The 23,358-nt window shown below is 41.3% G+C and overlaps 3 protein-coding genes across 5 annotated transcripts; 2 read left to right on the top strand and 1 right to left on the bottom strand.

The window, feature by feature from the left end:
• Positions 1-282: 282 nt before the first annotated feature.
• Positions 283-2,981, top strand: LOC135494377 (uncharacterized). The gene is made up of 3 exons (XM_064782297.1): positions 283-615; positions 2,287-2,338; positions 2,752-2,981. The coding sequence occupies exons 1-3, from the start codon at positions 403-405 to the stop codon at positions 2,979-2,981; spliced, it is 495 nt and encodes a 164-aa protein (XP_064638367.1). The 5' UTR covers positions 283-402.
• LOC135494467 (acetylcholinesterase collagenic tail peptide-like) lies at positions 2,856-12,526 on the bottom strand. 3 transcript variants are annotated; one of them, XM_064782477.1, is made up of 10 exons: positions 11,769-12,526; positions 9,414-9,610; positions 7,744-8,077; positions 7,271-7,368; positions 6,580-6,667; positions 5,753-5,892; positions 4,784-4,903; positions 3,931-4,018; positions 3,643-3,745; positions 2,856-3,306 (listed from the first exon to the last, which is right to left on the bottom strand). In XM_064782477.1, the coding sequence occupies exons 1-10, from the start codon at positions 11,920-11,922 to the stop codon at positions 3,237-3,239; spliced, it is 1,392 nt and encodes a 463-aa protein (XP_064638547.1). In that variant the 5' UTR covers positions 11,923-12,526; the 3' UTR covers positions 2,856-3,236. The 3 variants fall into 3 exon arrangements, with proteins under 3 accessions (XP_064638547.1, XP_064638548.1, XP_064638549.1); XM_064782478.1 differs by having other exon boundaries at positions 11,784-12,526; XM_064782479.1 differs by having other exon boundaries at positions 9,414-9,550; positions 11,784-12,526.
• Positions 10,427-23,320, top strand: LOC135494466 (monocarboxylate transporter 12-like). The gene is made up of 6 exons (XM_064782476.1): positions 10,427-10,584; positions 16,747-17,157; positions 17,800-17,943; positions 20,092-20,862; positions 22,453-22,675; positions 23,206-23,320. Exons 2-6 carry the CDS (start codon positions 16,797-16,799, stop codon positions 23,294-23,296), a joined length of 1,590 nt encoding a protein of 529 aa, XP_064638546.1. The 5' UTR covers positions 10,427-10,584; positions 16,747-16,796; the 3' UTR covers positions 23,297-23,320.
• Positions 23,321-23,358: the final 38 nt, after the last annotated feature.

Raw genomic sequence — 23,358 nt, 5'->3', positions numbered from 1 at the left:
AGCTCGGGGTACTTTTATTGTACAGGAGTAACAACAAGAAGATAAATTAGCATTATTTCGTGGGTTGATCCTCATTCAACGCCATTTCATATGTATAGGCTGTCTATCATTTTGCATACAGGTTGTGTGCATGATTTGATGAATTTCAACCATTCCATCCTGCAATCAATAGCGGCAGTACTCGAATATTTTAATCAGTCATATCCAGCATACTTCTCCCGAAGATTCTAGCCACCTGCCTCACTTGATGACACTCCTCGGCTCTCGGCAGCGATGAAGCTTCACAACCATAGCGGTGTTGCTCATAACGTGGGAAGACTTCTCAGGAAGTCACCGTGTCAGCCATCGCAGCCAATATTGTCACAGCCCAACAGTCACCAGCCGATATCATGAATCCGCTCTATGTGCTTCTTGCGGCCACTTTGCTGGTTGCCAGTATCGACGCCGTATATTACGGTAGCTATGGTAGCTACGGTGGCTACGGCCGAGGAAGCTACGCCGGCTACGGAGGATACGGAAGCCAAGGAGGCCAAGGAGGCCAAGGTGGCTACGCCGGCCACGGTGGCTACGGCGGGCATCCGATGTATCGCTGGGGACGTCAGAAGAGACATGCAAGTAGGTGATCGTATGGGCAGGTCCCAGTTACATCTAAGGTTGATTAGGGATGATCATGAAATATAATTCTTTTTCATCTGGGTGAAGGAATCGGCCATTTCTCTGCCAAACATCTCATGGTGCTCTCTCGTCGTGGTGCCACTACAACATGTACACCATAAAGTACGGTCTTCTTCAAATCAGTATCATACCTTATTTAAGGGTTTTATATTTCGCTGGCAAACCTACTGGGTGCATATTTTTATTGACCAAAAAACTTGTATTGCTTTTCAAAAGGCTCAAAAACCTTTACTTCTAAGAGTAATTTGGAATGCCCGACTGGATTCAAAGTCAAAAAGTCGTGTGAGCATGGCCAGGCCTCAGCTCTCAACCGAGATGTTTCTAACCTACAGCAGAAGCGTTCAGTCTTATTCTGCATCGAACCAGGCCAAGGGACTCCAACCTTGCTTCACAAAAACGTCTCTACAACAAAAACTACTGAACAGAATCTGTCGATCTTGTTATCATTCCTCTCCTAGAAAGATTCCCCATCCATTGATATCAATGATTAAAACCCCCTGGTAGTGGAAGTTTCCGGTTGGGTTTTTTCTGGACCACCCTGTTCATGAAATCTGTCATATGTGAATGAATTTTAAAGGAGATGCATTAGACAGGGACCATTTGTATAATATGAAAGGAAGTGACTATTTGGCAAGCCCGGCTCACCAAACAGCGCCTTTTTTCTGCCCTAGATGGAGAGCCGAACTCATGCATATTTAACCATCCACGAGCTCATTATCATTCGTAGCAACACGGCCAGCAACACTGGAGTTACAGTGAAACGCCTTTAGAAATGCACACTGATGCATTTAACATGCTTATCAGTTAAATCACGTTTATGACTTTTTTTGTAAATCCATACAGTCATGTACATGTACATGCTTCTTCATGGATTATTGACCAAAACCCGAGTTTAGTAACAGAAATTGAATCGAGAGCGGGAAGTCGGCCATTGTTAAATATGCGCATATAAATTCGAATATGACGTCACTGCTCTCTGATTCGCCAACATGTTGTAACCTCTCCGGCTCGCCAAAGAGGGTAGTATTTTTGCCCTGTTTGGCAAGTCCGGCTTGCCGAACAGGGTGGCTTTTTAGTGCTGTTTGGCAAGCGGCTCTCCAAACAGGACAAAAAAAATGCCTGTTCGGCGAGCGGCTTGCCAAATAGACCGGGCCAATATGAAATTGTACGGTTTAGGCAAAGCCGTTATACGCAAGGTTGACTGTATTTGTTAACCGTGTCAGTGCTGGTGGTGGCATCTTAAAGGGACGAGTTGGGCATGAGTTATGTTTGGCTTTCAGTCTACCAGCAGGAAATCGAAACATTGAACTGTAGGCCATATGCCTGCTTGAAATTCACAAGCCATGTCCACTACCTCACAAAGTCGTCTGGCAACTCTGGCGAAAATAATCATTGGAGATCAGCATAAGTGAGATGCCACAGGTATAGTGCATTGACACTGTGATATGCGGTTCATTCTAAACCCAGTTGTTTTAGAATATACATGTAGCTACAGTCTTTGTATTACATGTATTTGTGCAATCCCATATTTGGTAGTGTAGCCGTTTTTCGGCACTTACTCGATATAGTACATCTGGACCAAGCATACATACCTTTTCTTTTTATTTGCAGGGAAACGGACATTCAACTTTGAGAAATAAAAGTCTTTCTAATCCCGATAGTGGTGAGTGTAACTTCATTTCTAGGACTTGGAACCAAATATCAGTTCGTACTAAAACTCCTGTTTCATGGGAAAATCGGGCTGTACGTAGTCATCACAAGAGTTTTACTTAATATCTCACTCTAAACCTGGACTCTACTGAGGCGGACCACAAACGATCAGGCAGCAGTTCTGCCCTGCCGAGCGTGAGGTTACGACCAGAGCGAAGGTGAACGCCTGAAGTCCCCATTACTACCAATTAAAAGCGAGAACGCAATCCCACTCCATTCCGGTTATTTGAAGCGAACTAAGTTACTTATGGTGCGTTGTCTTCAAAATCCTTTGCACATAAAAACGCTTATCTAAAGAAGGAACGTTTGAAAGCAAAAGAGATAACACAAATACATTTCAGCGCACTCTTTTATTTTATTTTTCAGCAGATGGCTACAGCCGATCAGTTGTCAACTACTACAGGGCGGCCCAGAATTATTTTCCCTCACACAATGGATACACAATAGAATTCTATTGTCCAAAGGAAAATAATTCTGGGCCACCCCGAATAAAACCAAAAGATGTACAGCAGAAGTGTATACTAATATCGTTATCATTCCTTGTATGCAGTGTCAGCATAATAAATGCAATTTATTCAAAGAATGTTCAAAAATAAACCTGCTGTTGAAACTAATATTTTCGGGTTTTTTAAATAGTTGCTTAAGATTGTCGCATGTGGCTTCAAATGATACCACAATTTCAGAATAAGCACAGAAATAGCAGATCTATACATGGAATAAATTTCACTAGAGTACAAAAAATGAAGAAGAAATTATCAACCCCTGAAGTTCGGCGCGTTTTCTTATCTACCCGATATTTAGTGTATACATTGTGCTCTCAAAATTCGAGAGAAAAGAGAGGAGTCCGGCTTTTAACCTCCTTGGCGGCAGTTGCTATAGTCTATCGTGCAATCCCTTGAACACCCCAACTCTCCAACATATCTGCAAAAGATACAACATATTCAAATAGTCAGTCATTATCATCTGTGCAGCCTATATGAGGTACACCTTTGATGCAGGGTCGTCGATTGTTTCGGCCGGAGGGGACCTACGGGGTTGTTTGGGTTGGTAACCGAACACCATGTGTGTTTCAAAGTGGGATCAGGGGAACTTCCCCAGGAAATTGTGGAAATATGGCTGTTCCGACAATAAATATCCAGGATAAGCTCTGGCCCGATGAGTTGTTCGGAGCTCGGCTCCGTCCCAGCAGACTGGATTTTTACAACACCATTCTTAACTGGATTAATCATTGCATTTCTATCATTGAGAACTTATTACCCTGGCCGGTAGGTGCTGCACGTAGCTCCGAAGAAATCGTTCCCATCACACTCTTCTATGCCCTTGTAGACAAGGCCATCGCCACAATACGCTAGGTAGCAGTCTGAAGAGAGTAAATTAGAGATCTTGATAAAATACTGAAGTCACTCTCATTCATTATTGTGTAAACACTTGTCAGAGAATGTGTCGATGCTAATTGGAGCACTCATACATGTAAATATGTCAATAATCAAGTTTTCTCTAATCTTTGCCTCTTTTTGATGGGACTTCCAAAGAAAATGGCCGTACCTGCACATCCGTCGGATATGATGTCATTTCCGTCATCACATTCCTCACCATCATGTGCATCTATGACGCCGTCGCCACAGCGTGAGACCTGGGAGGAGAGCAGAGAATTACAACGGGGTATTATAATAAACATTTCGAAACTTTAGTGTTGACACATCGCGAAATGTTAGTTACATTGGAGCTTGACTCCCTTTCCCTTACGCCATTCGTTGGACGACCTCAGCATATACGACCGGCAACCATCTGGGCGAAGTTAGGCAAGTACGGCGAGTCGGGCAAAGAGACCTGCCTCGAATGATTTACGCCGACCGTTGGGACTGGAACCATCGAACCAGGGACCCAGCCCACTGGTCAACCGCGGCTGACGTAAACAAGGATGGAAGGGAGTGGAGTCAAGCTAAACTAACATTTTGACAGTCGCATGCCTCCTCCCGTGGCAAAGATATTCGGAAAGAAAAGGGCGCGTTTCAATATTGAGATTCGTGATATTATCATAATAGACTGATTTGTTTCCGAATTTTTTTATACAAAGCTACAAGAATGGTCAGATTGTGATTCTTTTCTACTTTAATATCAATAGCCGCAGGATTTATAAAGATACACTTTTGTGATATTTTGATATCGTGATATTTCCATGGTATTTTCCCATGTAATCAGCGTTTCTCGATAAATAATTGTATCGAAAGACTCTGGTGTAATCAAAGAAAGAACAGGTTAACCCATACGCCATTTATCAAAAGAAGTAATTGTCATTAGAATTGCAGATTTTATTCTTGTGTATGTAAACTTTCGGGCGCGACCGACTGGAAAGTCGCAAAGGTGCGCAACCTCTGTAATGGCCGCGTGACAATACCTTGAGGAGTCTCCAAGTTGTTTTATCCCGCAGATACAGCTGCTGCACGTCTGATCTGTATACCAGCAGACCCTCGATTTTCTCGGCCATCATACTGGCCTCACTCGGAAAGACAACCAACTGAAACATAACAAAGATCATGCGTGTTGTCTGTCAGCCGGTTCAAGTTATGTCGTTTTAGTTTACAATCAAATTACACCCATATTTGAATGCGCTTATCAGCAAGTACCGATCTAAGAATAGATTTTCACCTAATACGATTTGACGCGGGTTAAAATGAATTTTACGACGCATGCGATTTTTGGGTTTTTCTTAACTCGGGGTGCAGTTAGGGTAGAATCCACATATACGATTTTGCTTGAATCGCACAGCACACGCGATATCGGCGCTGGGCCAAAGACTATGTTGGTTCGGGATAGCTGCATTGCAGTAAAAACGATAAAGCCGAGGCTCGCACTTTAATCTACCAAAAGTAGTTTTCAACGCAGGGAAGAGTCCTACATGCAGTTGCGAAGTCGTGATGTGCGTGCACAGGTGTGCTTGATCGCACTCATTGAAATTTTATTTTTATTTTAGGCTTCCAATGCACGCGATTGCGAGAACGCACGCCTCAAAATTTAACCAATAGATAACAGTCGCAAACGCTGCGCTGCGTTCAAGAAAAGCATCTCATTCAGTTGAAACCTGAAGGGTAGGTGGTTATTTTGTGGACCCTGTAGACTGATTACATGCATGAAAGCTTACAATGATTAGCAGGCGCCTATGAGGCCTTTTCTGCGACGAAATAGTGTGTGACCTGCTAATCCATCGCATGCTTATTCTGCAAGTGCACTATGCCTCATTGCTGAATAATTGTAGCCGGAATGGTAACGTACAGTGGTTGAAGGTAAGTCTAGTCTTTAACTTAACGTAAAAGCTGCATGATTATTTCCAAGGCGCATCAACTACAAATGCAGCAACAACACTCACCCCGGGTATGCCATCCCTCCCCCGTTTGCCTTTCTGTCCGACGCCACCTGGAGGCCCCGGCGGCCCTGCTGGGCCCACTTCCCCCTTCGACCCAGGCATGCCAGAAGATCCTCGTTCACCCTTAGGTCCGAATGGCCCGGCTGAATTGAAGAGAAAAAAGACATTCGCAGTTGGTTTTCGTTAGGTTGTTAATATTTACGCGAACTTCTTCCACCTGCTGCTTAAAATCATCTTGACCCTCACTGTATTGACATTGCTCCGCTTCCAGACAACGCGCGTCAAGGCGGAAGCAACGGAGGCAATACCGCTAGAAGTTCAGTATGCTTACAATGTATTCTAGAATAACTGTAAACGCGGATCATCTTAACGAATTCCTTATTATCATACCTGTATTCTTGCTGACTTGGCGAATAACTAGGCTGCCCAAATGCATGTATCATGCGAGCTCTTGTCACTGTTGATTAACATCGTCGCACGTTGCCTGTTGGAACATGGACATAGGCCCACACTCCCGGGTGGACAGCTTCCTCGATCTTTCGCAGAGTAATGGTTTCCTCCGGGTATGTGGTTTCATCCTACATATCATGACGCATGTATTGTTTACAGAGCTAGTTACCCACAGCATTTAGCATAATTTTGATGAAAGCTTACAAACATTTGAGAATAATGATTTGTTGTTTTCTTTTTGAAATTTTCTCGTTGGTTCCCACAGAGCATCACAGAATTATTCAGGTCATGCTCGTACTCGTTGGTTCCCAAAGAGCATCACCGGCCGATATTCAGGTTTTGCTCCTGAGTGTTTGCCCACAGTAAGGACCTAAACTTACGTCGTCCTGGCGGTCCTGTTGGCCCGGGTATGAGCGATCCAGCTGACTGACCACCCTCCACAATGAACGACGTCGGTCCTGGAGGTCCCTTCAAGTAAATTGATATGGAAAAATGAACAAAGGCTGTATTATTGGTCAGAGTTTTGTAGCTCACAATTCGCCATCAAACCAGTCAAAGCTAAATTTATGTCGGAAGACTGACTTCATATATTGAGTGAACTTCAGACATGTTTAACGATGACCATTTCTTTCTAAGTTGATATCGCTATTGTAGCAGCCCTCCGCATATCATATAATTCATTTAGCTGATCTTTTATCATTGATCCGATTTTAGTGTAGATAGGCCTATTACATAAACAATGATCCTTTCTGAAGGTCAAGCAGTATGTCTCGGTGTAGAAGTAGGAAATGCCCCCCAGAAAAATGTCCGGCCCTATTGTATTCTGACGGATTACAGTATATGGTTCGATAGAGGCCATGACTGTCAGCTCTAGATTAAAAGCGCATAATATAATCATGTGTTCCCCGGACATTCTATCTTGAGACATTTCAAACTTCCACGATGTGGAACTATCATCAATCGCCCATTTCCTCACTGAAATTCTCTGGCGAAAATAAAAGTTAGAACGTGCGACGACAACTATAAGCGCGCAATTTACTAGTTTTCGACAGCCTTTTCCTCTCGCCTTACCTGAGATCCGGGCAAGCCAGGCAAACCGTGATCACCTTTGGGCCCTCTAGGGCCAATCTTGCCAGGGTCGCCTTTAAGACCTTGGGGGCCTCTTCGCCCTGAAAATGGTTGGAACATGAATATGTATGTTACCAGACGGGCAAGGATCCTCTTTGGACGGACAATAAGCCGATCAAGCTACATGTACTTCATTTGATTGGAAGATTTCGATTCGCCGTACAATGACTTGGGCATGCTTGTGAAAGTGTTTGATTGCGACCATTTTGGTAATACTGTATACAACATAAGGGACCGTTGATTTTACGTGCGCACAACATTACGCCCTCGCCCCGTGTACGCAAGCGTGCGCTTGAGCCAAATCAAAAAACTATCGCGATATTTATTTTCGTCCAGGTTCTTTGCGAAATCCGCGAGAATAAAATGCTGGCAAAAAATGTTGAGAAGGATTTTTTTAAACCATCCTTGTTACTTGCCTCTATGCCCTCTCTTACATTTGCATCTCCTCGATGGTCCACCACTTCCTTCTTCATTCCCATCCTCAGCATCAGCATCACTTCTGTCGCCTCCCTTACCCCTGTCACCGGCATTACCCCTGCCACCCTTCTCCCTATCACCTTTCCTGCCTCGGTTTCCCTTGGTATTGTCATCGGTCCCCTTGTCTGCCCTCGTCAGGCCTCCGCCAGGTAATCTTTGTCCGCGATTCAGGCGTTGGTCTGGTCTCTGCCGCTGTCCCTTAATTGGGCGGTTATTTGGACCGAAGCCTTTTGGATAAATCCACTCGATATTTTTGGACGCTGTGGGGACAGGCTGTGGGAGAGGGGATGAAAAATTGATAAAAAATGGGACATCAGACATAACAGAAAGAGAAACTGCACGTCATGTAAATGTGGATATTTCCTGAAGTACATGTAATCATATTGACCCGCAATGTATTGACTTTGCTAAGCTTTACAGACAACTGGTATGGGCGGAGACAACGGCGGCGATACTGCTGGAAGTTCAGTATAGAAGTACAACGTAATTGATCAAAGCCTTCCATGTAATGTTTTTCTGATAGCTCAGTATCATCATCCGCAACTGTACCGACAACAATGCGTTAACTCTTTATTTGCTCGCACTCAGTCGCGTCGAAGTTCAAGTCACTGCAAATTACCAAGTCACAATTCAACTAGTGTCCGAAACGAAGTCAAGTTGAAACTGGTTTTGATGATGCTTAGTTTGTAAGTATGTACAGAGGAATTTTGCGGGCGTGACGGAGACCCGTATAGGAACTAAAACCGGAGTGACGTAATAGCAATGTACATGTATGGTCTCACAAGCCCTCCAGGTGTGACGTCAGACTTGCCCCTGACGCGTATGGCTGGCGCGAGTGGACAAATTCAGAATTATGCAACGGCATAAATAGGAATTGTGGTGTATCATAAATCGACCAATCAAAACCTCGGATCTCGAGAATTGTGCCGCGGCTTAAATAGGAATTGTGGACGGAAGTGTAATTTATGGAGGACGGAAGTAAATCGGAATTGTGGTGCACCATAAATCAACCAATCAAAACCTCGGATCTCGTGAATTATGGCGCGGCATAAATAGGAATTGTGGACGGAACTGCGATTTATGCCGCACCATTAATAAACGATTGCCACTTTCTGATTGGTCTAATTATGCCACACCACAATTCCTATTTATGCCGTGGCATAATTCTGAATTCTGCCGCGGCATAATTCACGCGATCCGATGTTTTGATTGGTTGATTTATGGTGCATCACAATTGCTATTTATGTCGTGGCATAATTCTTAATTTTGTCCACTCGCGCCAGCTATAGACGCGGAACGCATTGCATGCCCCGGCTTGAAGCCGAGACCAAATTGTTGACATGTACATGTATGTATCGAGTGAAATGGCCTGATATTGTCAGGATTCAAAAGGAGGTGGTGACTTGGTCCCAAAGTCAAAGGAGATAGCGTCATAAAATCACTACACGCACTCATCTGTTAGTGGAAACTAAGATCATGACGTCCAAGAAAATAGTATTTTTAACAGGACAGGCCTATTCATATCCATGGAAACGACATGCGTCAGACTGGCAAGTGAGACCTACACCACCTGGGCGCCAAGAAAAGAAAATGTCAGAAATCAACTTACCCCAGCCGTCCCGATGGTGATATTCGACAAAGCCTGCTCCCCGGACAACTCACCCGTTGACATCTGTTTGAGAATGAGATCTATGATGACGTCATCCATCCTAACATTGGGCGGTGTCGGTGGTGGCCTAGGGGGCGCTGGAAAGAAGACCACCTCGTTGTTCTCTGTGTTTGTCACTTTCAATGTGTATTGGGATTCTGTAAGTTCAAAGACAGGCGTGTAACTATAGTCGCTTGCAGAAGTGAATCTTTACAGCGGGTATAAGAGTTATATATGTTTTGTGAATTGTATTCTATATGCTAAAATAAATATTTTTTATTTAATTAATTTATTTTAATTTTATTTATTCATGGATATGCAAAGGTGCCACCTGCTCTTTTGAATGTGCTCTCTTTCTGAGGCAGCGAGGCGATCAGTCTATATGTCTTTATGTATGTTCCATTATATACATGTATATTTTGTTGATCTTTTAGAACCATTGATATGGATCAAAGAGTCCCCCATAGCCCACGTTTTATGTATACCGGTGACAAGTATTTTCTCCGAACACTGTAACAAACAGGCTTACTGGAAAAAACGGTGTGGTTCCGCTTTCAGCGGAATAGGGAGTATTCATTGATGACTGTACTGGGCACAAAACGTTGTGTGGCATAGAACAAAATCTCCTAACGAACCCATCCCACCATTCCAGGAATGACACGTCAGGTATATCATGTCAAAGTCTCGGCATTCGCGAAAATTTATGTCGCGAAAATTTTCCGTTCTACAGTAATCAACTACTCGAGGGGAACTCGAAACTGCTAACATGTATCAATGGAAGCTTATTTCAGCCTTAGGTTTCAACTGGGCCGTTCAAAACTCCCAGTTAAAAACCGCGCACAGCGGATACTGAATAAAAGAATAATGAATGGTCCCCACTTATCAACGGTACGTTCCGCTCCGTTTTTTCCAGTATAAAGCCGACTCCATTCACAGCTGATTGCCATGTAGCAATGGCCATGATAATTATTCCCTGGGACACCGATGTTATCAGCTGCGGTTGGCAGATCATACTGGTACACTGAAGCAATTTCATTTAGATGGATACATACCGTCAACACAACACAACACTACCAGTGACATCTCTGAAGAGTATTGTTTTGGAAACTGTTGCATGATTTTATACAATCAAGTAAGTACTTGTGAACTGAACGCTTTATCTTCCAAGTTAAGCTAGATTTTTAACCCCTTGTGTACGTGAGGCACGCCTGGCGTACATGTACCACAAGTTCAGGAGCTGAACATGGCTTATGCTAGCTGCCCTTCAAAATACCCCCCCCCCGTACAACAACATGCGGGCTGGTAGATACAAACTAGTCTGCTAACCGGGAGATTGCCCTACATGTAAGACAATGGGTGATAAGAATAAAGACTAGCAAATGCTTTTATCCAAAACTACATGTACATTTACACTAGGTCTTTCTGTACAAAATTAAAGAAAAAGCATTTGCTAGACTTTATTCATATCGGCCCATGTTTAGCCGTTCCACCCAGGGTTTGTTTCGTCAGTGGTCTCGCAGACAAGTTTTGTTGAAAGTGAGACATCCAGCGTTTACTAAAGCTAACATGCAGACTTCTCTCAAAGGGACAACTTGGGCGTGGGATTCACCAAGCCAGGAGGATAATACCCCTGCTTGACACCATGCGCCGCCACCTGTAGTATCGCACAGATGCTGATCCCTGATAACGATTATTCGCCAGTGTTGCGAGGCAGTTTTGTACATGGTTTGCGAATTTCAGGCAGGCCAAAGGTTACAACCCATTTTAGTACATTGTCTATTGCAGTTCAATGTTTTTTCAATGATCCTGTTTGGAGAAGTTAAGGTCCTGCTGGAAACCGTTTTTGTATGGAAACATATCTTATGCCCAATTTGGCCCTTCAAGCCCCACTCCGTTCGTTGAAAAATTTGAGAATTGAACTATCATTTGAAAAAGTATGATGGTTTGAATACGCACTAGATATTAATTTAAACATTGCCGTTGTTCAGACAGATGATACGAATACAAAAATAGGCCTACCAAGTTTCAATGAATGTTTAACTGCACTACGCCATTATACATTTCTATCTCCCTGAGCTACCAGTAAATGCACAAACTGGCTTCCCCGATATTTTTTTCAGCGGTTTAATTTCTTCTTAATTTCGCGAAGAATGATAACAAAAGTTACTTTTTTATTCCACTTTTATTTGTATTCGAAAATCCAAGAGAAAGGGTCGCAAGACAAATCGTGAAAATCTTGGGGGGGGGGGGGGGGGTCAGACATTTCCTGGAATCACTAAATTAAGTAGGCGCGAAAATGTTTAGGTTTATACTGACCAATATCGTACTTACTATCGAGATAACCATATTGGTCGTCCTCACCGTTGTGTGGTCTCTCTGGAACTTCTGGTCGACGCATCCGCATGCCTTCAAGATGTCCAGCCATGATAGCGTAAAGAGCGAAGTAAAAAATTCGCAGACAGGAATCCATGGCTACCCAATTCAAAAATCCTCGCTGTAGTGCAGATTAAGTCTTTCCGAACGGAAAAATGATAAGTTACTCCACGTGCAGTATGAAACCTTCTACGTTTCCTCAAAATTGAAAATAAACCACCATTGCCATCCACATGTCAGCTGTTATATTTCCGTATTTACACACAATTTTTAATTTTCAATGCATCCACATGCACTGAAGAGTGAGTATTTTTGCTTTACTCCCAAAGAGTCAATGCATCAATGTATAGTGGTTCACTATATAGTGGTTATCTTCCATATTTACTCCCCAAGTGTACTGCATCCATGTGTAGTGGTTCACTATCGAGTAGTTATCTTCCAAGTTACTCTCCGAGTGAGAATGCATTCATGTAATGGTTCACTAAAGAGTATCCAAGCTGGTTATCTTTGAATATTTATACTCCCCAAGTGTAACAGCTTCGCTGTAAAGTTTTAATATCTGTCACATCTTGATCACCATCGCGATGTATGCCGTGAGAATACGATAATTTCCAAAAATTCTCTTACGATTCACTTGCTACCATGCAAAGTATTAATTCTGCTTCTCAACACCCGTGTTGGTACAGGGCAATATAATGGTTTTAGTTGCTACATATCTACGTATGTTGTAGAGGAAACAATGTTGATGATGATATTACGGTGGCTCCTAAGTGCCAGAAGAAATATTTAGTCATAAAATAAAAAGAGATAATAAAAATAAAATAACACGGTCGAAAAATATTTTCACACACATTTTTACATGTTTGCCAATTCGAAATATTTTGTCGGGAACAAGTTATAGAATAAAGCAATAGTAAAAAATTTCGGCGAGAACGAAAAACAAAATTTGCACGTAAATATGTTTTAGCACGCCAAAACAAATAAAGTAGTCGCAAAATATTAAACGGGAACAAAACTTTATTTCGAACAAATAATTCTGAAAATAATAAAAAATAAAGTCTATCCACAACAAAAGTTATCGACAGAACAAATTAAAGTAGAACACACGGGACAAAATTAGGACAAAACAAATGAACTCAGAACGGAAGTCCAATTATAACTCTCCAAACAGTGACCATTCTAGAGCCCCTGAAAGAAACCCCGTTTAGTGCAGAGACCTGGAATTCTGGGACTTTTCTATCTGCCCAAAAGGCCTTTCACCAAAAAAATTCAGGCTAATCTGAGACGGTCATATACCACCCTCTCATAGAAATCCACCTGATTCTTATAAAAACTGGCTCTTAACAAATCATAAACTTAAAACAAATCATGTATTTCAAAGAGTTTAATAACAAAACGTATTCATCCTTTTGTTTATGGCTTCATAAAACAGGTCGATATATAGGCCTACTTGTTATTATCTCCAGTCACAAAGGCTGTCTATGGGAAATAAAACAGTGATTAATCGGTTTCAGGAATGACCTCTTGTCTGATCCAGAGGACAACAAAGTCATTCCACTGGATGCCTCAAATGAACGAAATGATGAATATTTATTAAGAACGACCTAAAAGGATGTGTTTAACACATTTGAAATATCCGTTCTGATGTTAATTTGTTTTGTCCTAACTTTGTTCCGAGTTCTACTTTAATTTGTTCTGCCTTTAACTTTTGTTGCGGATAGACTAATTTTTTACTTTATTTTAGAATTATTTGTTCGAAATAAATTCGTGTTCCCGTTTGATATTTTGCGACAACTATATTTGTTTTGGCGAGCTAAGATATACTTACGTGCAGATTTTGTTTTTCGTTCTCGCCGAATTTTTTTACTATTGCTTTATTCTCTAACTTGTTCCCGATAAATATTTCGATCTATCAAAAATGTAAAAATGTGTGTGAAAATATATTTTGACCGTGTTATTTTATTTTCATTATCTCTTTTTATTTTTATTGGATGAAATATTTGTTCTGGCACTAAGGAGCCACCGTATGATATACAGGTAGTTAGGGATTCTTCCAACACGTGTTATTCATTCATCCGTCATAAGTCAAATAAACCAAGTTACCTGCCGCATCAGCAGAGGTAAATTGTTGGTTTGTAATTTTGTAGGATGCGTGGTAATTATCATTGCTTTACAGCAAGGAAATGATGTGAGGCGCCATGTGGGAATTTGATTATTTGATTATTTCCAAATTTATTTCCAAATTTATTTGAAACAATTTCATTGTTTGCAACACACGAACATGTGTGAAAAACATTATTTGCATCCAATAATGAAAAAATGCACCAACTACAAATTTATGGTATAATGCATACAATTGTCAGACCCAGCCACGGGCGCCATTTGGGAATTTAATTATTTGCCTACATTATATGAAATAATCGCCTTGTATATAGATATACTGTCTTTTCATCGACAAACCACCGGTTCCTAATATTCAGGCCAAACCCACCTTATGATGGTACGTGGTAGAGGATCACAATACACGCATGGTAACGACAAATAGCAGTAGACTGTCAACTTGGAAGGCAGGCCTAGGTTTTAGAGGGGCTGCTGTATGTTTCGCAGGTGACCTAATAGGGTTGCGTCATTTGTACGGACGAGTGCCGCGGCGGAATAATACGGGGTGTCCCACAAAATACTCCACCGGTTTTTACGGGGTGTTTAATTTCAAAATTTGAGTACCTTAAAAAGCGTAAAAAAGGCATATCAAGATCGTTTTCTGGTGATAATTATTCAAAAACTAGGTTTGCAAACTCCACCAAACTTCTAAATCTTGTTTATTGAAAGTGTTTTAGGAGCTTGAAAACATTTTTAACCATATACATCCTATTATTTCGCGTTGGACGCCACTGGTCGCCACTGGACGCTAAATAGGATGACCCGTCTCGAGCGCCACCCAACGTCTGTTTTTTTATACGACCGCGTTCGCCGACGTCCTCTTTCACAAAAACATGTGAGGGAAGTTTGCGCGAGCGCCACCCAACGTCTGTTTTGATATACGACCGCGTTCTCCGACGTCCTCTTTCACAAAAACATGAGGGAAGTTTGCGCGAGCGCCACCCAACGTCTGTTTTGATATACGACCGCGTTCTCCGACGTCCTCTTTCACAAAAACATGCAAGACAAGTTTGCGCGAGCGACGACCGCTTACAAAAACATGTACAGATTTTTTGCGGTTTTCACGGCCCATAGCAAACCACAATAAACGCGAGCGCTTTGCATATCCTATGTGTCTCGTTAGGCCAATCTGTCCTTCTACCAGTAATACACCTACTTCATTCAACTTTCGACCAATGAGTGAAATGGTATTGTGCCCTGTGCTCGCGGTAGGCGTCTGCATTAAAACTAATGAACCGGTCTTACATCGATGAAAAGACAGTATATTTGTTTTTATTTCATCCAATGAAGTATATACTTTTTAGTGACAAGGACTCATTATGTTCCTGGTTTGCATCCCAAGAATGTTGCTAAAAACATTACATATGTATTTGCATCACATGAAAAAGTTGCACCCTGCTACAAGCTTATGGTATGCGTAGAATTTTAACGCAGTCACTGCACATGCGCAATTGGCTAACATGATCAATTCTGGTCTCTGCGCAGACAATTATACGCACACAATCGGTAGTAGTTTCATGTTTTCAAACCATGGAACTTCAACTTTCATGGGATGCAAACCATAATTCCACAACTTCATTATGGAGATGCGAACCATGGATTGTGCAACATAAGAAGATTGGTTTGTTTTGAAAACATACGCATTTGTTAGTATGAAAATATATGGTTTGAAACAAGGCGATAATTTCATATAATGGTGACAAATAATTAAATTCCCACTTAGCGCCCACTTAGAGAATTATATAATCGCATTTTTAAATTTGATACTCCTGTTAGGAATTTGAATATGGTGTTCCTTAATCGTTACATGACAACCAGCAGTTTTAGCCCCATCACGCTGATTAGCAGTATTATTAGAGGGGGTTTCTCCCCAACACACACAGCCCTGGCTTTTAATAAAACTGCCCTACAACTACAGAAAGTGAGCGTCCCTGCGAACGGTGTTGTAGATAGCCTGAGGGCCCTACTACACTCAGAGAATTTTAATCACTGCACTTCCAGGGAAAAGCAACTGGCAAATCTCTTATTGAAATCATTTTAATCCATATATATACTATTGCCGTGTTTACTGCTGGTCGTATGAAACGTGTTTTAAACGGCTGTATGTTATTAGTAAGTTTAGCTGTATATAATGTCTTATCCGGTCTTTGTATCAATAGTTTGTATTGTTTTCTTGTATTGTTTTCTTCTTCGAAGGAGGTAAATAAATTATTATTATTATTATTATTATTATTATTATTATACCATAAATTTGTAGCGGGTGCATTTTTCATGGGATGCAAATAATGTTTTTCGCATTTATTCGTGGGATCAAACCATGAATTTAAGCGAAGTGTGCTATTTGAAATAATCATGATGCGACTCAACATGGTTTGAAAGAATAAAAACGCCAACTTTGTGTGGTTTTAAAAGCATGGATGCACAACTTCAAAGGTATTCAAATAATGTTCGTATATTTTCCTGGTTTTGAAATAAGGATGGTTTGATAGATAAAACTGCTGATTTGAATACAAAATTATTTTTTTTAAATTGGATGAAATAAGTAAAATATATTTGTTTATTGTTTGAATGAATGAGATTGTTTCAGATAATTTGGGGAAATCATAAAATTCCCACATCGCGCCTCATAAAATGAACCACTTTGCTCCCTCTGACCTTATGAAACTGATCCTGCCTGATGGCATCGTAATATGACTTTGGACGAAATGATGCTTTCGCTTAACATTTTAATCTATACAAATGTCATTATTTTGCTTTGCAGTGATTTCAGGTGACCTTTGTGATATTCTCTCTAAATTACAAGTATGAGATATGGCGGGCAAACAGAGCCTCGGTCAGCCGAATTCCTACCATTGTGATCACGAAACAAGCGTGGAAAGCTTTCGTCACAGCGAAAAGATTTCGTTCGAAAATGATGACGTTTCCCACCAGATTGATGACGAAATCAGTTCCTGTGATTCTCGGAAGCAATCATTCCTGTCAAATTGCCGGAGGGATTTTTGGGGATACCAGTCAGTTATCTTGTTCAGTTCGTTTATGTGCTATTTCATATTCTGCGGGGTGTGTTACACCGTTAGTTTATATTACGTGGCCTGGATGGATGAATTCGAGGCCGGAAGTGCAATTACGTCATGGCTGGGCTCGGTTCATATTGGAATAATAACTTTAGTAGGTGAGTAGTGCATGTGAATGTGCATGCATGTCGCGTATACCTAACAGAAATGTCTAATGACATAAAATGCGTTGCCGAGCTTTGAAGATGAATATCTTGATACAAGTTGAATGAATTGCATGACAGAAGAACTTTCAGAGCGGACCTTTCTGTACGTGTTTGATCTGAAGTCAAATTGTCGTAATATGCTAGTTTTGCTCGTACACAATTTTAAACAGAGCTAAAACCTATTTTATTCGAAAACCTATTTTTCTCGAATAAGATATTTTGGAGAAAAAGTCCACGTGTACTTCATTCCCTCGACAATATCACCATTGTCCAAATTCCATTGATCATACATACAATACAGTTTATGACAAGTCGTTTGTCCGATAATAATTAATAAAACCTAGTATAATCAATATCAAAACATGGTTTCTTCGTTAAAAACTTAGTTTCATTCACCACGGATGTTTTTGTGATAGCACCCGTGGTTTCACGAATGAAAACCAGGTTTTTATGGAAGAAGCATATGTTCATGATAAAACGAAAGTCTTCAAAACCAGGGTTGTCTTTCAAGAACACTAGGTTTTTAAATGTTGTGTGATGAGAGACAGTTTTTAGATTTTCAGATAATATTACTAATTTCATTTGTCTTGACAGCTCCCGTTAGCAGTTTTTTGACGGATCGGTTCGGATTTCGACCAGTTATCATTGCCGGTGGCCTGGTCTCCACCGGTGGACTCCTGGCCACAGTCTTCGTCAACAGCATTTACAGTCTGTTCATAACATTCTCAATAATTACTCGTAAGTCTAACGCAATCTCAACCTTTTCGTTTCTAACCTTTTGGACCATTTCTCGCACAGGGTTAATTTGGTATTAGATCTAACAGGATTTGTATCGGGAATATTCCTTTTCAGGATTTATGAATTTTTAAAGCGATTTTCCAGTTCAAATTTTTTTGAAAAACTGTGTGTAATATGTATTTTTTTCTGAAAATAAACCTTTCTGTTACACATCCTGCATCTGTTACCAATTATGTATGAAAAATGTTTACATTCCGTATCCAGTCCCCATTTTTATAGGATTGGTCAAGGCACCCTATTCGTAAGGAATAGAACCATAGGCGGAGGGTATGTACAAAAACCCTCGAGTGCAGAGCAAAAATGCAATACCCGGTAGTACCCAAAATCCCGAACCTTAGATACTAGACGTTATAGAATTGGGGTTGGGGATGGACTTAGCCACAAATGTAAAGCACAAGCTTTATGATAGCAGAAAGGTGCGCCTGTAAGAATCGTACCTCTTCCCTAGGAATCAATTTTATACAAACGATTGTTAGTATAGCACACGATATTACCAAGAAGAGTATAAAATATGTTTTACAAATTAATTGAGGAGAATTTACAATAGTAGGAGGAGGGATACATTTTAAAGGCCTAAAGATTGATTTGGCTGAATACCGTTTAGATGTTAGCAATCAGTATGTTCTCATCAAAAATCTATTTCCGCTCACAAACCTAGGGAGAACACTTTCAAAGCCAGAAATAATGATAATCAAGAAGGTGGTTAATCAAGTTGGTACCAGGTCAAAAATAATAATTACAGGATGGAGAGAGGTATGAAATTGGTTAACTAATGTGTCCTGTGCTCGGTTGAAACCGAGTAAACATTTAAAGATATCCAACATATGAGAAATACGGGAAATCGGAGACTTTTTACATGGTTAAGATCTCAGTGACCACGTGTCTCTGTGATCTATCCGCCTGTCGTGTTTTTAAGTGTCAGCCCCGTCTGTATTACTTGTTCTCTTTATAAACCCGTGTGAGTTCAGGAATTTACCTGTTTTTGAGAAATTTAGTTATTTCGTAATTTGGGTCAGCGTACTCATCGAATCGCTACCTATTTCTGGTTTAAACTGGCTTTTCTGAAGTGTTTTCCACTGGATTGCGTCAAAACGTATGACTCAATATGTTTCACAAGAATGGCATATACAAATTCACGATATTTCTCAAGAAAACAAATATCTAGTGCAATTCATGACAAATTTATACAATAATATTGGATACAAAAATGAAACTAATCATTACTATTTTACATCTTATTTACAAATAAATATACAATGATTCTTAAAGTTTGTTATATTCACCATACATCAACAATTCCTGGTGTCGTGACTTAACATGGCTGTTGTTCAATAGCATTCCGCGAAGATGAGGTCACTGTAGCTGCTGCCCTCTATTTCCCCACCGCTGAATTACAGGCAATGTCGGACAAACATGCGGTTTCGTAATGGATTCAGGCTTTCTAACTAGGGCAGTTAGATTCAATCTGGCACATGTCCGAGTGTTGGAAATACTACATAATTGTTCTGAATATTTCTCTCTCTGACTCTATGGTATCATTCATGCTAAAAACAATGCAGGGTAAAAGAAAATTGACCTTGAAATAAGCTCAAATGCGTAGAAATAAGTGTCGATGTCCGACTGTCACGTGACTAAAACGTCATCAATATCTTATGCAAATGACCTTGTGAGCTATAAATAGTAACTTCGCGGAATGCTATTCTATATTGTGTAAGTACACGTATTACTAAGCGATTTGTCATATTATTCGTTACTTGATATACGTATTCTTTAGCATGATGAAATATCTTATCATAGCAATTTTAATAAAGATATCATAGTGCAAGGCACAATACACTCGCATCTCTTAAAGAAATTTCAGGACCTCATTAAAACACCTTTTCCTTATTAGCTTAGTACGCATTGCTATTATTATTTGAGGCAATATCAGGCAAAACTATAGCCATTGAAAAGGAGCCGATTATCATAATGAAAAATGCCTCTATCATATCTATCATCAGAATTTGGAACACAGTGCCAGATAACGTGCTGTTGGTCAATGGTTGTATTGCTTTCGCAATCTTAGTCTCATATCTTTATTCATTTCAGCCATTGGATTTGGACTGGTGTACGTTCCCTCGTCAACGATAGTGTCATTGTACTTTGACCGTGGCAGAGTTATAGCCAACGGTCTGGTCACATCAGGTGCTGGGTTCGGAAACTTCGTCATGGCCTACGTACTCCACGCAGGAATAGAAGCGCTCAACTGGCGCGGCTCAATGTTTATCTCGGCCGGCCTTGGCCTGCAATTGTGCGTCCTCGGCGCACTTATGCGAGAGCCAAAATCGTGGACAGAGTTGAAACGGCAACAGAAATTAAAATCGAACGTTTCGCGATCCGTAACGGTCATGTCAGGATTTCACCTTTACAAACGAAACGGAATGGCCCTGTTCTTTATCCACATGCTGCTGGTCTCGGCCGGGCTCTCTATAGTATTTGTCCATGTTACAGCCATTACGGAGTCGCTAGGAGGGGTTACAAGGGCCAAAGCAATTTTAGCAATCTCCTTGATCGGACTCTCAACTATAATCGGCCGAATTGCCTCCGGATGTATAGGACAGCATAAAAACGTTGACACATTCCTCTATTATATCTTGAGTCTGACTTTAAGCGGACTATCGGCCATCTTGGTTCCTTTTCTAAGTTTCTATTCCGTCATTCTCACGTGGACTGTGGTGTTTAGCCTGTTGGTGGCCCCTAGTGCAGGGTTGATGCAAATTATCATTCTGCACTTCATTGGGTTGGCAGACCTGAACATGGCCTTCGCTCATACCGGTAGCTTCCTTGCAGTTGGTTATATTGTGGGTGCACCTGTTGCTGGTAAGTTATAGTTTCCTATAATCTCATCCTACCAGCCAGAGGACTCGGTCATTACTATAATCTCATCATACCAGCCTGAACACTCGGTCATTACTATAACTAGCATATACCCGTGGCGCGGGCTGTTCGAGGTATAAAAATCGGAATGTGTGGGTGCTTGTATGTTGTGGGTTTGGTGTAAATGGGGTGCTGGTTTGTGAGTAACACTTTTTTTCATGAGTGTAATACTTCTTGAAAACGGAACTATGTAACCATGTACATGATGTACAGGCGTCCACAATGCTAAACCAATTCTCGGAAAACCAAGATGGTGCAGACTGGTGATGTACTCGATATCAGGCAGCGATCAGCGCCAGAATGGTTTACGTTACCGGTGTGTGTGTCTCCCGTTGGGTACATTGTGTCCTAAGATGAGCTATTTGTGAATAAATGGCTGTCTCGAGGTGGAAAAGCAGCATTTTTCCTTCAGAGATGGGCGCCGCCCTCTTGCATGCTGGCGTCAGTGACGTCGATTTTGATTGGTGGATGATGCGCGCATGGAAGGGACCATTTGAACAGGATATCTGATTGGTTGATAGCGGAGGTGGGAGGTGGGAGGTGGCTCGGCAATTTTCGTGACGGTAATAATGCAGAGAGATTACTGATGGACTTCTCGGCGAAGAGATTACTTGGAGCTCTCCAGTTGACGTCATCTCCACAAAGTTGTTATTTATTCCAAAACCACCAAGATATTCGACGTATGACACCCTCAGTAACACTCTTACTTATGATCCACACCTACAAAGCCAAAAATTGCAAGAATTTGACGCATTTCCGAGGCCCAATTTTGAAACAAAAATCGCCTCCTATTCAGCGACCACAACGCGCATTATAGTATAGATATCAACCTACCCGCCAGAACACTCGGTCATTATTATAATCTCATCCCACCAGCCAGGACACTCGGTCATTACTATGATATCGTCGCTATGTGACATGCGAGACCAATACGCAGCTGTTGACTAGCTGGTCATTCCTGGTTATAGAACGCTGTAGTAATTGTTTGTTTGGGGAAACTATGTTAAAAGGATTGTTTACTGGGGCAGCAAGGGTCATGATCATTTGGTAATTATAGCACTTTTTAGAGACTTTAGAAGCCTTACGAAAGAACTAGGCATAGACGTTAAGTATTTGGGATAGGTTCCGAGGGTCCGGGAGATCTTGGGCTCAAGAGGAGCGAGGTCTTGGAGGTAGTTACGGACCTGAGAGGAATACCTGATTGGAAATATTTGGGGTTGGGTTAATTAACATATGATTATGAGGGGGTAGGATTTTTGTTGTAGTCAGTTCTCATCTTGATTTCCAAGGGTAAGCCTCGTTTAAGGGAACTCAGGTTTCAATAAGCACTTTCTTGATTATGCCAATAACAATTTTATTTGATCCAATTAAACAATTATTACAAAAACAATTCATTTTTAAATCTGTCTGACTCACATCTTCTATTGGCTTGAGTTAGGACAAGAACCCAAACATCCTCCTCCACGTTTCACAGGTAATGCAGCAGAAATTGACGAAATACAGTACATGTAAGAACCCTTCGTATTTTTCCAGGTTGGCTATTTGACTTCACTCAAGACTACAGCAGTTCATTTTTCCTCGGTGGAAGTTTTATAACAGTTGGGAGTTTATTGCTAGTCATACCCTACATGAGGCACAGAAAAGATGCAAAGATTAGCGCTGTTGAGTTAGATGATAATCTCAAGGCCACGAGTATATTCGGCAGCATAGTTGGTAGTCAGTACCTTGATGCGGTGAGAAGCCATAACGAGCTGAGGTGAGTAATCCTATGATTGTGAGGTAAAGTGCCATTATGGCCCGGGTACAATGTTACCTGCCCCAGCCGACCCCTTCCCCAAACTACACAATCACCATAGTGCGGAAAACGGCGGGCTGCGTCCAAACTGATCCACGCAGAGGCTTCTATTGTACCAGCTATTGTGGTAGAATGTGGTAGTCTATTTCCTCCAACATGGCCACAGTTTGGAATATTATTTCCACGGTCACTCAAGGCGAAGCTGGGTTTGCATCAAACTTAATAATCTGGTCATGGCGCATACAGTTAATAAAGCCAACAAATGACGTCACATTTTCCAAACTACATAATTATTTAGACGATCGGAACGTCGATCCCGAGAGTCCGGATTAGATAATGATAATAATAATGATTTTATTCCGATCAAAGAAGGGTGCAGGAAAGTTACAATGTTTTTCTCTTTTTGGAAAAGGTGCACAGTCGCAGCGCCACCAACAGGGATGCATCAGAAGTCGATTACTCATTTTGGGCGTATTTGTTTCTCTTTACAGGCAGAGTGGCTTAGTGTTGAGGTTCGACCCAGGAGACTCGGAGAGCAATGCCAATGGAGCCGACGGCCGGGATGAACGCCCGGATTCATGACCCACATCCACGCTATAGCGAGCTATAGCGAGCTCAGGGAACACGTTCTGGAGCCATCCTCT

Source organism: Lineus longissimus, chromosome 10 (assembly GCF_910592395.1).
Source record: "Lineus longissimus chromosome 10, tnLinLong1.2, whole genome shotgun sequence".
NCBI lineage: Eukaryota > Metazoa > Nemertea > Pilidiophora > Heteronemertea > Lineidae > Lineus > Lineus longissimus.
Note: the sequence above shows the minus strand (reverse complement) of the source record. Positions and strands in the feature narration are given on the sequence as shown.